Source organism: Antechinus flavipes, chromosome 4, assembly GCF_016432865.1.
Source record: "Antechinus flavipes isolate AdamAnt ecotype Samford, QLD, Australia chromosome 4, AdamAnt_v2, whole genome shotgun sequence".
In the NCBI taxonomy this organism is placed as follows: domain Eukaryota; kingdom Metazoa; phylum Chordata; class Mammalia; order Dasyuromorphia; family Dasyuridae; genus Antechinus; species Antechinus flavipes.
Window position 1 is genome coordinate 52,107,304 of NC_067401.1, and position 13,117 is coordinate 52,120,420.

The following is a 13,117-nucleotide window of genomic DNA, read 5'->3' on the forward strand; positions in this document are numbered from 1 at the left end:
CCACCAAATATGGCTCTTCCATGTACCAGTAAATGTGCCAGATGAGGCTCAAAGGCAAAAGTGAAACAACTCCTGCCTTCAAGGAGCTTGCAATCTATCGGAGGAGGTAATGTGTGTAGAGGTACATTCAGAATGTGAACCAAACACGTACAGGTTCACTTTGGCGAGTAGGTGGAGGTACTGAAATGGAGTTTTGAAGACCAGGATTTCAACAGGTGGAAATGAGGAAGGATTCCAGACACAGGGGACAGCCTGTACAAAGGCACACAGAGAAGTAAGATGGAATGTCATGTGGGAGGCACAGATGGCTCCCATGGCTTAAACCAGCACTTCTCAGAGTGTGTGCAATGGAACTCTAGCATGATTCAAATTTCACTGTGCCAAGAATCTCCTCCCTCCACCCCAAGACTTCCTCATTTACCAGCCCCCTTCCCCAGCTGCAGTTTGCTGTCTGCTTTTCCCAGCTTAGTCTTGGGAAGGTCACACAATCGCAGCTCTATCCCAGTCCTGAGAATGTACAGAAAATGGAAGTTTGAGAAGGGAGAGACTCAAAGGAATCCCAAGGCCCCAGTGAAGATGAGTTACCTGAATGTCCAGTAACCTTCTTTGTGCCATAATTCCCCAAAGCAAAAAATATTATGAAGTGAGGCAGGGAGGAAGAAGCATAAGAATGACTGGCTTAAATCCTGGCTGATCTGAAGCTGTGTAGTGCCATACCTAGGCAGCATATATCTCACTTGTTCCCTGAAACATTCATCCCTCCATCAGTAATTTCTTTCTCAATAACCACAGCATCCTCTTTACATCTACTCCCCGAGCCAAAGCAGCAAGTAGGGTAAGTGCCATTGAAACCTGTACAAGTCAATAAAGAATTTCCCAACACCTAGAGATCAAGGATAGCTGGGAAGAAGGAACTGCTCTCCTTTCCCTGCTTTATTTTATCTCCTTCCTTGTCTCAGGGTTCCCCAGAGGATGAGCACCTGACCAAGACCACATCACTCATTGAGAGCCAGCACCACCACCTGCTGCACTGCCTGGAGAAAACTACTGTAAGTCTCCCCCTTTTTCTCCTTAGCCATCCCTCCCAGCTATCAACTTCCCTCCTCTTAAAGGTATACCCTAAGTCTCAAGCCCAGATCTAGATACAGCCTATAACTCCTCAGACCAAGTGCCAGGGAATGGTGGGAAACTAACCCTCCTCTCCCTCCCAGCATCTCCCCATGCTCTCTGCCTCCCTACCCTGAACTCTCTCTGTCATTCTCTCAAAGGACCGAGTCACATGGTGGCAACCCTGCCATTCTGAACCTAACAGAGCAAGAAAAGAGAGGATTACCTTAGTGTAACGACAAGAGTTCTGAACCTGGGTTCAAATCCAGGCTTGACCTGAGAAACCTTGGGTCTTTAATTCTCTGAACTTCAGTTTTCTAATCTGCAAAATACAGATAATACTTGGCCTACCAAATTCAGAGAGTTTCTGTGAAGATCAAGAGGGATGAGACATATAAAGCAATGAAATAAATGCTCTATAAATGTGAGCTACTAAGCTATTATTATCTCCCAATTACGAGTGACTCGCCAGGGCCTGGGCTTTCAGATAAGGCGGGAACGTACTTCCTATTCCAGCTACACATTTGTAGCCAACAGGAACTAGGGAGCAGGTTTTATGCTATCACAGTTTGACTGATCTCCAGCTCTAATGGGCTGACACATCACCCTCCATGCAGAGGCTACTGAGCCACCCCTCTCTCCTCTCTACCAAGAGTGTTTGCACGATACAGAGCCAGCCCTGCACCCAGGAGAGGCTTCAGTTGGTGCTTTTGGGCTAGGCCCTTCTAGTGCCCCCCTTCCACCCATATGGAAGGTTCTGGGAGATGGAAGGAGCTTTCCAACTGAAGATCAATACCTCACCTAAACCCAAAGGATGGCAGAAGCCTAAGGAGGTTCAAACCCTGAAAGGCTAAGGAAGTAATAAGCTTCCTAAGGAAACAAAAAAAAAGTTCTGGGTTAGGAGGCCGTAGTTGAAATGAGCTGGAATGAGATGCTTGGGCCCCCTAAATAGAACCTGAATAGGATGGAAGCATCCACTCTAAATGTTCACGGTTCTCTGGTACCTTCCTTTCCCCAGACTGGATGATGAGCATGTCAGAGAGGGCTTTCTGAGGAAGACTAGCTAACAGCCTGCCTCTCAGGCCAGGGGGAAAGCGCTTTAAATATGCACTCTGGGGGTGGCATGTGAACCCCAGAGTTCAGGAAGCCTGAAGCAAAGCCTGATGTTTCCGAGCCTCGCCCAATACTTCTTCCCTTACCTGCCCCGAGGGCTCCGTTTGCATGTCTGAGGAGGCCCCTGGAACTCTCTTCCAGGACTTGGAACAAAGCTAAAAGGACAGGCTCAGACCAGCTGCCCTTTCAGACCCGCATGTGCTAGATGGAATGTGGACTTTTTAGAAGGGAGGGAGGGGAGGAGGGGAGTGGTTTGGGGCGCGGGGGGTTAGAAAATGAGGCCGTCGGAACTCAGGAGGGATATCGGGGTTAGAGCGGATGAAGCGTGGGGTGGGGAATGCTGGGATTGGGGGGCGGAATGCTGGGCCTGGAAAGTGGAATGTCGGGGCCTGTGGAAAGCGAGGGGAGGAATGCCAGGATTGAAGGTGGAATGTCAGAGTTGAGCTTGGGAATGCTGGAATGTACAATCAATGGTGTTTTTATCTTCTGTTGGCATGTCCTGTAGGGGTTGTCCTATCTTGTGGATGATCCCCTGTTATCTGTACGAACTTCCACCATCAAGGTAGAGCTTTTTAAAAATTCAATTCCTGTTTTTCTCTCTGATTCCTGTGGCATATGTGGACTGTTCTCTTTCTATCACCGAGTCCGGTTTCCTTGCATGCGTTGTCACTTCTCCCGGGGCTGGTCCCGCACTCCGCTGTCCCGGCGGGGGCCGGCTCAGGCTTCCAACTTTCTGTGCACACCTTCTCGGCCATCTTTCTCTCCCGACTTTCTCCTTCTACCTTGCTGGGGACGCGGTGGGGCTGGTGGAACACGGCACTTGTCTCGGTATCCTGTGAGTGTCCGTGTGCCTTCTCTGTCTGCGCCCCCTCCTTCGCTCTCTGGGCTGCTGGGCTAGCCTCTGCTCCCGTCCGACTCTCCTCTCCACCCTGGCAGCCTTCGCCGGGGCTCCTCGGCAGACACCCGCAGGGCAGCCTCCAGCTTCACGGGGTTCCTCGTCCACGGGCCCCCTTTGTCCGCTCCGGAGGAGCCTCCTCAGCGCGGCTGCTCTCACCAGGAGAGGGCGTGACTCTAAGGAGTCCCGCGTTCGCCCCCCCAGCAGTCCGGCCCCTCTCCCCTCCCCCTGTCAAAACACCTACGTTAGGGAAGCCCGTCCTCCTAACATCCAACCCTACCGCGGTGGGGAATATGGCCGCCCCCCCTTCAGTGTATCACGTGGTGACACAGTTATTAAGCACTTGTTATGTAGCTAAGCCATCATGCTAGAGAGGGGAAGAAGTGTGAAGTCCTCATCAACCTATCTCTACCTCTGGTGATGTCACCAAGCTCACCTCTGATGATGTCACCAAGTCAAACTAGTGATGTCACCAAGGCAACCGCTGATGATGTCACCAAATTCAGCTCTGGTGATGTCACCAGGCTCGCCTCTGATGATGTCACCAAATCCATCTCTGGTGATGTCACCAAATCCCCTTCTGGTGGCCAAGCAGTCATACTTTCCCCCAGCCTAGGTTCCCACACTCAAGCATCCATGTCCTCCAGCACCCAGAGTAAGCCCTGACTCATAATCATTTGGACAGTTCAATCATAGACCCCTAACGCCCTTCTGAACCATAACTCCATAAGGAGGACAGGACACAACCCCGCCATCACACCTTCCCTTCGTCCCCATCTCCGCTGGGCTAGCCAGGGCTGCCAAGGACTCGTAACTCTCCACACCTGTGGGCTGTTATCTTTCATGAGTGTTCGTCTGTGCTCCAGTCTCCTGGGGGCCTACCCCGAGGGAGCCCAGGACAAGACCCTCCAGTTCCTGGTGAGGGGAGTTCCTCCCCTCCCTTCCACCTCCTCTTCCCACATGTTTCTCTGTCCTTCCCAACAGAACCACGAGTTTATCGATGAGCAAATGTTTGAGCAGAACTGCATGGAGAGCTCGATGCAGAATTACCCATCGACAAGAAGCCCTTCACTCTCCAGCCACCCGGGCCTAACTACGTCCTGCTGCTCCCGTCGAAGCAAGAAGACCACCCACCTGCCCAACTCCAACCTGCCAGCCACCCGCCTGAGGAGCATGCAAGAGCTCAGCACCATTCACATCCAGGGGAGTGAACAACCCTCACTCACGACCAGGTGAGTGCGTCCTATTCCGCCCCCCCTCCCCCAGGAGTTTTCAGGCCCACACAGGAGGGGCCATTCCGCGGCCTCCCTCCCTCTCCTTATGCTCCAAGAGCATCCCATGACGCCGGGTTGCTGCAAGGATTGGAATTAGAAATCAGGAAGGCTATTACTGAGGCTGTAAAATAATCCGTCCTTGCTCAGAAAGTAGACTTCATTATGAGTCAATTCTTATTGACTTAACAAATAGACAGTATTTATGTAACACTTTAAAGTCCTTAAAAGTACTTACTTTACAACAAAACTGGGAGGTAGATGCTAGTGTCCCATTTCTAAATATATAGATATTTATATAGAAAGATAAACTTATATAGTTAGATAAATTATATAGGTAATATATAGATAAATTTCTAAATATATAGATATTTATATAGAAAGATAAACTTATATAGTTAGATAAATTATATAGGTAATATATATAGATAAATTTCTAAATATATATTTATATAGAAAGATAAACTTATATAGTTAGATAAATTATATAGGTAATATGTATAGATAAATTTCTAAATACATAGATATTTATATAGAAAGATAAACTTATATAGTTAGATAAATTATATAGGTAATATGTATAGATAAATTTCTAAATATATAGATATTTATATAGAAAGATAAACTTATATAATTAGATAAATTATATAGGTAATATAGATAAATTTCTAAATATATAGATATTTATATAGAAAGATAAACTTATATAGTTAGATAAATGATATAGGTAATATGTATAGATAAATTTCTAAATATATAGATATTTATATAGATAAACTTATATAGTTAGATAAATTATATAGGTAATATATGTAGATAAATTTCTAAATATATAGATATTTATATAGAAAAATAAACTTATATAGTTAGATAAATTATATAGGTAATATATATACATTTCTAAATATATAGATATTTATAGATTAGGAAATGAGGCTGAGGACCATAGCTCTACAAGTCACACTGCCAGTGTCTGAGGCAGGTTCTGAACTCGGATCTTCTTACTCTAAGTACAGCCTTCTTATCTACTTACTACGCTATTCAAATGATTTAATTTCCATGATCTGACCAGTAATGTCTCCACAATCCTACGTTCTAATAGGCAGCCATTATAAATTGCCATATAAAAAGCCAGCACCTGACTGTGAACCCCCGATGATAATCCTTTCTAAACTTAGCTTCAAATGACATCCGTCCGGCCTGAGCTGGACCCCACAAGCTTTTCCAGTCCCAGGGGGGACTTTCGAGAGCTGCTACTGCCCTGGCTTATCCTTTGAGAATCCAACAAGGATGCATCACTGTAGGACGTTAGTGAACGACTTGGCGCTTAGTGACTGGTTTTGAATCAAAGCCTGATGCTCCACCCCTAATCCTTACTGCCCCATATATATCAGGGCAAAAAAAAAATAAAAAAATTAGAAAGCAAATTAGAGTGAGAAATTGGTCCCTTGTCTTCAGCTGTATAGGAAACCCCTACAGGCTGGCACCTTGCTCATTTATAGTTTTGAAGAAGGGTATCAACAAGCTAAGTGGACTCACCCGTGGTCATATAGTCAGTATGTGTTTTATTTATATACATATTATATAATTACATATTTTTATATAAAATATTAAATATCTATTTTTAATTAAGCATTATTTTGGGGATCTTCTGAGTTCTGTTAAGCTACAGTAATGGGAAAAAATGAAAGATGTCCTGAATAAGAAACCTAGGAGTTTGAGGGAACCATGGGTAGAAAGGAAGACCTGGCCCCTTAATTCTTTTTTTTTTATCCACCCCAGTCGTTCCAGCCTTAATTTGAAAACAGATGATGGACTGAGACCCAACTGCAAAGGATCCCAGATCACTACAGCCATCATCAGCATCCCCACTCCCCCAGCGCTGACCCCGGAGGGGGAGAGCCGACCGCCACCATCTAGCCCCGGCTCCACCACGAACATTCCCCCCATAGGCAGCAACATCGTCAAGGTCTCCGCCTTGTAAAGCCACTGAGGGAAGGGCTGATGGAAGGGCTGGTAGGAGGGATGGGGAGGTGAAGGGAGCCTGTGGGGCCAGGCTATTCCCTTCTCCTTCCCCTGCCACTCCTGCCCGTCCAGGTTGTACCCCTCGCACTGAAACTGTGCCTGCAAGCAGAAGGAGACACTACTGCAACCGCTTCCAGAGGGGACAGAGCCCTGGGCATCACTCCCCCACTCTGGAGACACACAGAGGCAGGGTGGGGAGGCAGGGGATGGGGAATTGGGGAGGGGCCGTGTGCCAGGCCGAGGCCTGGCAGGGTATGATGGGGGAGAACCTCAGATCAAACTAATGATTGTTTCTGGAGACTCCAGCAAGGAAAACCCAAGAACAAGAGAGCAGCACAGAGGCCGAGAGATCACACGCAAAACAGGAAGGAAATATTAACACTGTGTATTTAAGCACCTTTTTCAAGGCTTTTAATGGATAATATTTATTCATGGGACATGACTGAAAAAAAAAAAGGTGGAAAACAAAGCAGAAAAACAACAGATTTTTGTGAAATGTTTTTCTCCATGGACCCAATACCTTTAACTAAACCAAAACAATGCATTTTATGAGTTTTTTTTCCTCCTTTTATAACAAAAGGCTTTATGCCAAGATGTCAGTTGTTACTGAGTTTTCTCTCCTTTCCCCACCCGAGGTGGGTGAAACTGGGCCACTGAGCCTACCGAAGCCTGAGTGACCCACACAGTAGCCATGTGACCATACTGCAGCGCTTGCTCTCTCCAAGTCTTATATCTTTGTCTCCTTGTCTCTTTGTACCTGGTCACTGCCGCTCCCTTTGTCTCTGTTCAGCTGTCTCTTTCTATGGCTCTCAGTGCGAATGGCTACCTTGGTCACTGCAGTACAACTGTATGTGGTAAAAAATCCACCGGCTAGTTAATGGGAAATTGTGCTTAAAAAAAACAAAAAACAGAATGAGGGAGAAAGCCAAGAAGAGACAAGATGGCACCTCCTAATCATCTGCCCCACTGGTACTTCTGAAGTTTTGGTTGCAACCAAACTCATTAGCCTAGGATCTTGAAAAAGGAAAAAAATCATTAGAGAATCTTGTATTCTGATGAATAGGAAATAACAAAAAATGGAAGAGACTCCATGGAAGACAACTACTCTCCTGTTGTGCTGTTGGTACTGACCATGCAGTCTGTCCAGCCCATAGCCAGGAGCCTCTGGGAAGCTTTCCCTAGACCATACATGATGTGGTCAAGGGTCTAAGATACAGCCAACTGGTTTTCACATCAGAGAACCCGACTTAATAAGCTGAGCAAGGTTGGTCATGTGTATTCAGGAATGTTTTATTTTAGGGTGTGGAAATCTGGATAGTCCTTAGCTGGTCTGTCCAGTACCAAAGAGAACAGGTAAAGGACACATGTCCCTCTGAGCAAGCATATAAATTTGGCTTTTCCTTGGAAAGTTGGACACCACTTTTATGAAGGGGGATATCCCCTTGTCTTTTTCTATTAGTTTCAGCAGAAAAGAGTTGATTAGCTAACCTACTACAAATTGATTTTTCTCCAAGTTTTGGGCTCGATAAGCTCACCGCTCCTATTTCCTGGACTCCCTACCTCATGACCACTAATTCACAGCCTGGTCTATCAAGGATTAAGATGGTCATGTTATCTCCTCGATCCCTTGAAGTTTCTCAGCAGTTCCTCCAAACCTACTGAGCAGCTAAGTGTTTAATCACTCTTGCAGTTCTCCTGCCTCAGCCCTCTGTAGATGATTTCTTTGGTCAAGAACCTAACTTTACCCTTATTAGGTCTCCCCATGACCCTGGCCCTACATGCTTTTAAAAGGGGTTTCCCAGTTAGTTCCTAATCACAGGAAATGAAGAGCTTCAGATAGGGCAAAGGAGAGGGAGCCTTTCCAAACTCATCTCATTATGTACTCACAGTGCACCCAAACTGGTCCTGGCCTCAGGAACTCCGACATGGAAAGATGTTCCTGCCTTCTGAGCTTAGTGTCTTGGTGGGAAACAAAACATTACTGCATAGCCATTGACCATGGATGTATATATACATCAGGGTAGCCATGCAAACCTAAATACACTGAATTGTCAGTGCTTAAAAATTACTAAATAAAGGTAGTGTATCAGTGAAGACAAGCAGAAGCGATTGTAGAACAGAACAGGACAATCTTCTAGAGGGCAAATAGGGACTTAGCGTGATTTTTAAGGGCAAAAAGGAAATAATTCCAAAGGTCTAGTATCGAGTTAAAATGCTCTGAGAGGAAAAGATTGAGGGAAAGATTGATATTGTATAGCCCTTTCTTGCCTCGGTCATTTTCAAGTTGTAGCCAGCCTCCTGGTGAGGATTCACCTTGGAAGCAGCAGACTGGTTGTCTGTGCCCAATCTAATACCCAGCCCACACTTGAAGCCCTCAAGCTGTTTTGGAAGAGCTTTTGAGATCATAGACTTATCTTTGTTTCATGAGGAGGCATCAGAATAGTTATTTTCATGAAGGCAAATAAACACTGAAAAGTCATTCTGGGTTACAATGAACCTCCCAGTCCAAATATCTTGTCTCACTGTAGAACCAAAGGCTGTTTTGCATGGAAACATCTACAGCATCGATAAAATGAGAATTAAAAAGAGATTTGGAGATCACATGGAGTTCTACCTCCCAACAAATGGCCCCAAAAGATTTGAGATGCCCCCCAAGCTCTTCTGGGATTGTTGAGATTCCAGATTTGGGCTTTTCATGACGGCTGAAGGGCCTTATTTTCTTCAGCCATAGAATGAAAAGATTGGGCAAGATGACCTGAGGTACATTCAAGTCTATCGTCCTTTCCTGGCATCCACTGAATCTCTAACTGCTCCTATCGCACCTGCCCTCCAAACTCCTTCAGTCCTTCCCAATTCCCAACACTTCAACTTGACAATCCACAGCCAGAGATGAAACCTTAGTTTTTCTAACCTTAAGGGGACGGCAATAAACTATATATAGGAGAAAAGCCCAAATATAACTGGATCCTTCTAGACAACTTAAGTGAGTTTAACAAGGTACAACTTCTATATTGAGTGATTATCTTTGCAACTTGGTGGGGAGAGGGGCAAAGGGTTAAGACCAGAATTGATTGGGTCCTTCCTCTTCTACTAGCTCTGGAAAACTGGTTCTCAAGCTTTTTCCATTCATGAATCTCTGAAGAAATCCCTTAGACAATGTTACACTCGGCCCCACAACCTATCAAAACAAAGTTAGAACAAGAACAGAGAACCTGATACTATGTCTTTAACACTACCTGTGTATTACTTTGGAGGTCTAGTGCAAACCTAATAACTAGTCTCTAAAAAGGTTAAGGGACTTGTCCTAGGAGGTACAGCTCATTAGTAGATGAAAACAAAGCCTATCTCCTGACTCCATTTACCTTCAGAACAGTACTCTGACACACCAAAATAAGAGATTCTTTAAACACTCCCTGCCAAATGCCTAGTACAGCAATTGTCACAACGCTCAGCAACCCATGAATAAGTGACCTGGCAATCTGGGTCAGATTGGAAGCTCAGAGATCACTCTGTGGGAATCCACTGCCTTAATGTGGTATCAGTTCGTGTTTGTATGTACCTAGCTTTTTCGAAGCCAAAAGATGCAACTCCCCTTTTAGTCTTTGGGTAGGGTTGAGAAGCACTGACAAACCAGAGTCCTTTTAACCTATTTAGCACTTGCACCTTTCCCAAAACATTTACATCATATATGCCTCTCATAGCCCTATCAGATGAGCAAGGGATTTTGTTCTCTATTTTGCAGTTGGACAAACTGAGGTGACAGGTAGGCTGCAGCTTTATCCAACTTTCTCCACTGCATTTTCCCCAAGACTATCATACAGAACCTACACTCTGACATTGCCTTTCCAGGGGAAAATCTCATGCAGAGCCATCTATGGGACACCTTAAATTTCTGCAACTATATCCTTTTCTCCTTCTCCTTGGTATATCTCTGCTTATAAATAAGCCTTTTGAGCTTGGGACAGTTAAGTGACAGCTTGCTCAAAAGACCAGGCCCCCTCAATTGCAGATTGAGGACTTCAGAATGGCGGCAACCATTTTTGGCTCACTGGGATTACACAAGGGGGTCGAGCCTTATATAGTTGCTGCCAAAGGAGCTGATCTCTCATGCTTACCTAAAGGACTAACACCAGCACAAAGAGCGAAATTGGGCAATACATCAATAAGCATGTACCAAGTATTTACTACATGCCAGGCACTGTGTTTAACACTGGGGATACAAAGAGCTTACATTCTATATAAAAATAGTGGCCATGTAATTTTGACCATTAATTAGCAAAGATGGAGAATTCATGAACATCTTGATTCCGTTGATCTAATATGTGGATCAACCAAGTCCTTGTTCTCCTGCTCCCTAATGTGGGATCTTTCCACTCTGAGGTAATAGAGTAGGGAAGGGTTGATTTTTAAACTTCAGATTCAAAGCATGGGTCAAAATTAAGTTTAAGATTCTCTGTAGATTCCAGTGATCCCAGCTCCCCTGTCCCCTGTAACCAGATAACTGTGAGGTTGGTTATGCATAAGGATTTTTAAAAATATTAAAGAGTTTACCTAGCATAGCCAAATATCCAATCCCACCCAACTAAATGGCACTGTGAATATGACCAAGCAGGGAATTGATAGGTTTTTTTTTTTTTTTCCTTTGGGGCTTCTTTGTGGAGAACCTCATCATTTGCAGAGTGTTCCATGATTTAAGAGGGAAAAGCATTGTCACGACCCTTAGGAAAAGGCTCATTAGAGAAAAGGACTATCAAAAAACAAAGTGGTTTAAAGAGGTTCTTCCTTAGTCTTGTTATGTGTCTTTCTCACCAAGTTTGGGACTGGCCTTTGTCTCAGCAAATCACTTACCTATCTGGAATGGGAATCACTCCATTCGGTGAAGGGTGATAATCTCAGTCCCAGGAAGATTCCTTGAACCAAGGGACTATTTTACAAAGTTGGGGCTGGGGGAAGAGGGAGGGTTGGTATATTTTTGATAATCAGACATTCCAATGCAATGTTCTCTTTAGAGGTCCCCCCACCCCCTTTGTTAATGTTTATTGTGAGAAACATCACGTACGTTCTTCTCTATTTTCGTATAATAAATGGGCTTTGCTTACCAACGTCACAATGGCAGAGACAGAAACGCACTGTACAAAACTGCAGGAAGATTCAGACTTCATCTGAAAACAACTTTCTAAAACAAAAGTTCTTGAGTTTCCTGTTGTCTTCTCTTTGAAATTGTAGTGCATATGTTAAAGTGTGTCTATCATTGACAGTACCAAGTCGTGTGCCACTGCTGTACCTGATGTATCCAATCTGGATTAAATGGCGTTATGTGCCACAAACCCCAAAGTGATGCTGTGTGCTTACTGTCCTCCGGCTCTCCACCTCTACCATAGCCCATCAGAGAAGTTATAAGTCCCTTTTGTTCCATTAGAACAATGTGGTTGGAAGAGACCTTAAAGATCATCTAGTCCATCTTCCCTGGAGGGGAGCTTGGATTCCAGACCCTTTTCTGAGGCAGGATGAGTGCACTTCCTCCTGAGACCTCTTGTTCTGTCATCTGTGAGATGACAAAAGACAAGACAGCCATCTAGCTCCTTTATAATCCACTTACTACTTAAACCTTGAACAGGAGCAGTTAAACAAGTGCCCAGGCTCTGTACCAAGCCCTTTTTCAATATTTTCTCACTTGAACTTCACAAACTGGGAGATGAAAGATGAGGGATTTGGCTTAGATCACCTCTAAAGAGCTTTGAATTCTAATGCACCATCATCCTGATCAGGACTAGCCTCCTACAGAATCCCTGAGATAACCATCCAGCTGCTTGCATGAATACTTCTAGTCAGAGTGCTCACCACTTAAAACAGCACATTCTAGCACTGCTATTCTCAAGTTCTTCCTTATGAGCTAAAAATCTGCTTCTCTGCAACTTCTAGTTGTCCTAATTCTGCCCTCTAGCTACAAATCTGAGCCTTGCTATAAATAAAACAAACCCACTAAATCAAGATCCCTTCAATTACAAAAAAAAAAAAGTTCAAAATGAATTATTTGCTAAGGAAATGGTTGGTTATAAAACAGGCAGCTGCCACAATTATCAAAAAGTTCAAAAAGGAAATCCTCATAAAATTGTCAACATTATACAGCAGCAAGATTTTTGGTCATTGGAAATGGCATAAGACACTTTAGGACAAATATCAGAGGGGATCAAAAGGCCCAGTAGCTGGACTATGCTATTTACCTTTCACAGCCAGAGAATGACTGCTCTGAATCTTATCACCCACTAGGTGTCACCCTAGCCCCATGGCTCTCTATAGATATCAAGAACAGTAATCAATACATTTTTCATTATGGTATGCTTGGATATCAGGTAATGGACCAAAAAACATTCCAAAATTTGGTTTTCTTAAAAAATACTGATAGGGTCCACAAACTATTTCCCTGTCTACAAAGGTGGAATCTGAAATACAGTACAATCTAAATCGCAACTATACTAGAACTCACCTTTTCATATATTTTTTAAAATGAGGGTTTACTAAAGCAAATTGATGGTATAACCAGAACGAAAAATATGTAACCCAATTTAGAAAATAAACTTTTAAAACATCAAATTTGCCTACTTAATAAAGCAATCATCTAAAACAAAATCTTTGTTGTCACTATCAACCTAATCTGAGGTATTCTTGGTACAAGAACTTATAACCAAAACACTTTTATAAAGAA

At 44.0% G+C, this 13,117-nt stretch overlaps 1 protein-coding gene across 2 annotated transcripts in view; it reads left to right on the top strand.

The window, feature by feature from the left end:
* KCND3 (potassium voltage-gated channel subfamily D member 3) overlaps nucleotides 1-11,745 on the top strand; it is a 324,678-nt gene extending 312,933 nt beyond the window's left edge. Inside the window, exons 5-8 of one of the 2 annotated variants that reach the window (XM_051993025.1) lie at nucleotides 960-1,049; nucleotides 2,726-2,782; nucleotides 4,100-4,347; nucleotides 6,169-11,745. In XM_051993025.1, coding sequence (XP_051848985.1) covers nucleotides 960-1,049; nucleotides 2,726-2,782; nucleotides 4,100-4,347; nucleotides 6,169-6,370 — 597 coding nt within the window. In that variant the 3' untranslated portion in view covers nucleotides 6,371-11,745. The remainder of the gene's footprint in view (nucleotides 1-959; nucleotides 1,050-2,725; nucleotides 2,783-4,099; nucleotides 4,348-6,168) is intronic. The other variant, XM_051993026.1, reaches the window with a different exon arrangement.
* The last annotated feature ends 1,372 nt before the right edge of the window (nucleotides 11,746-13,117 follow it).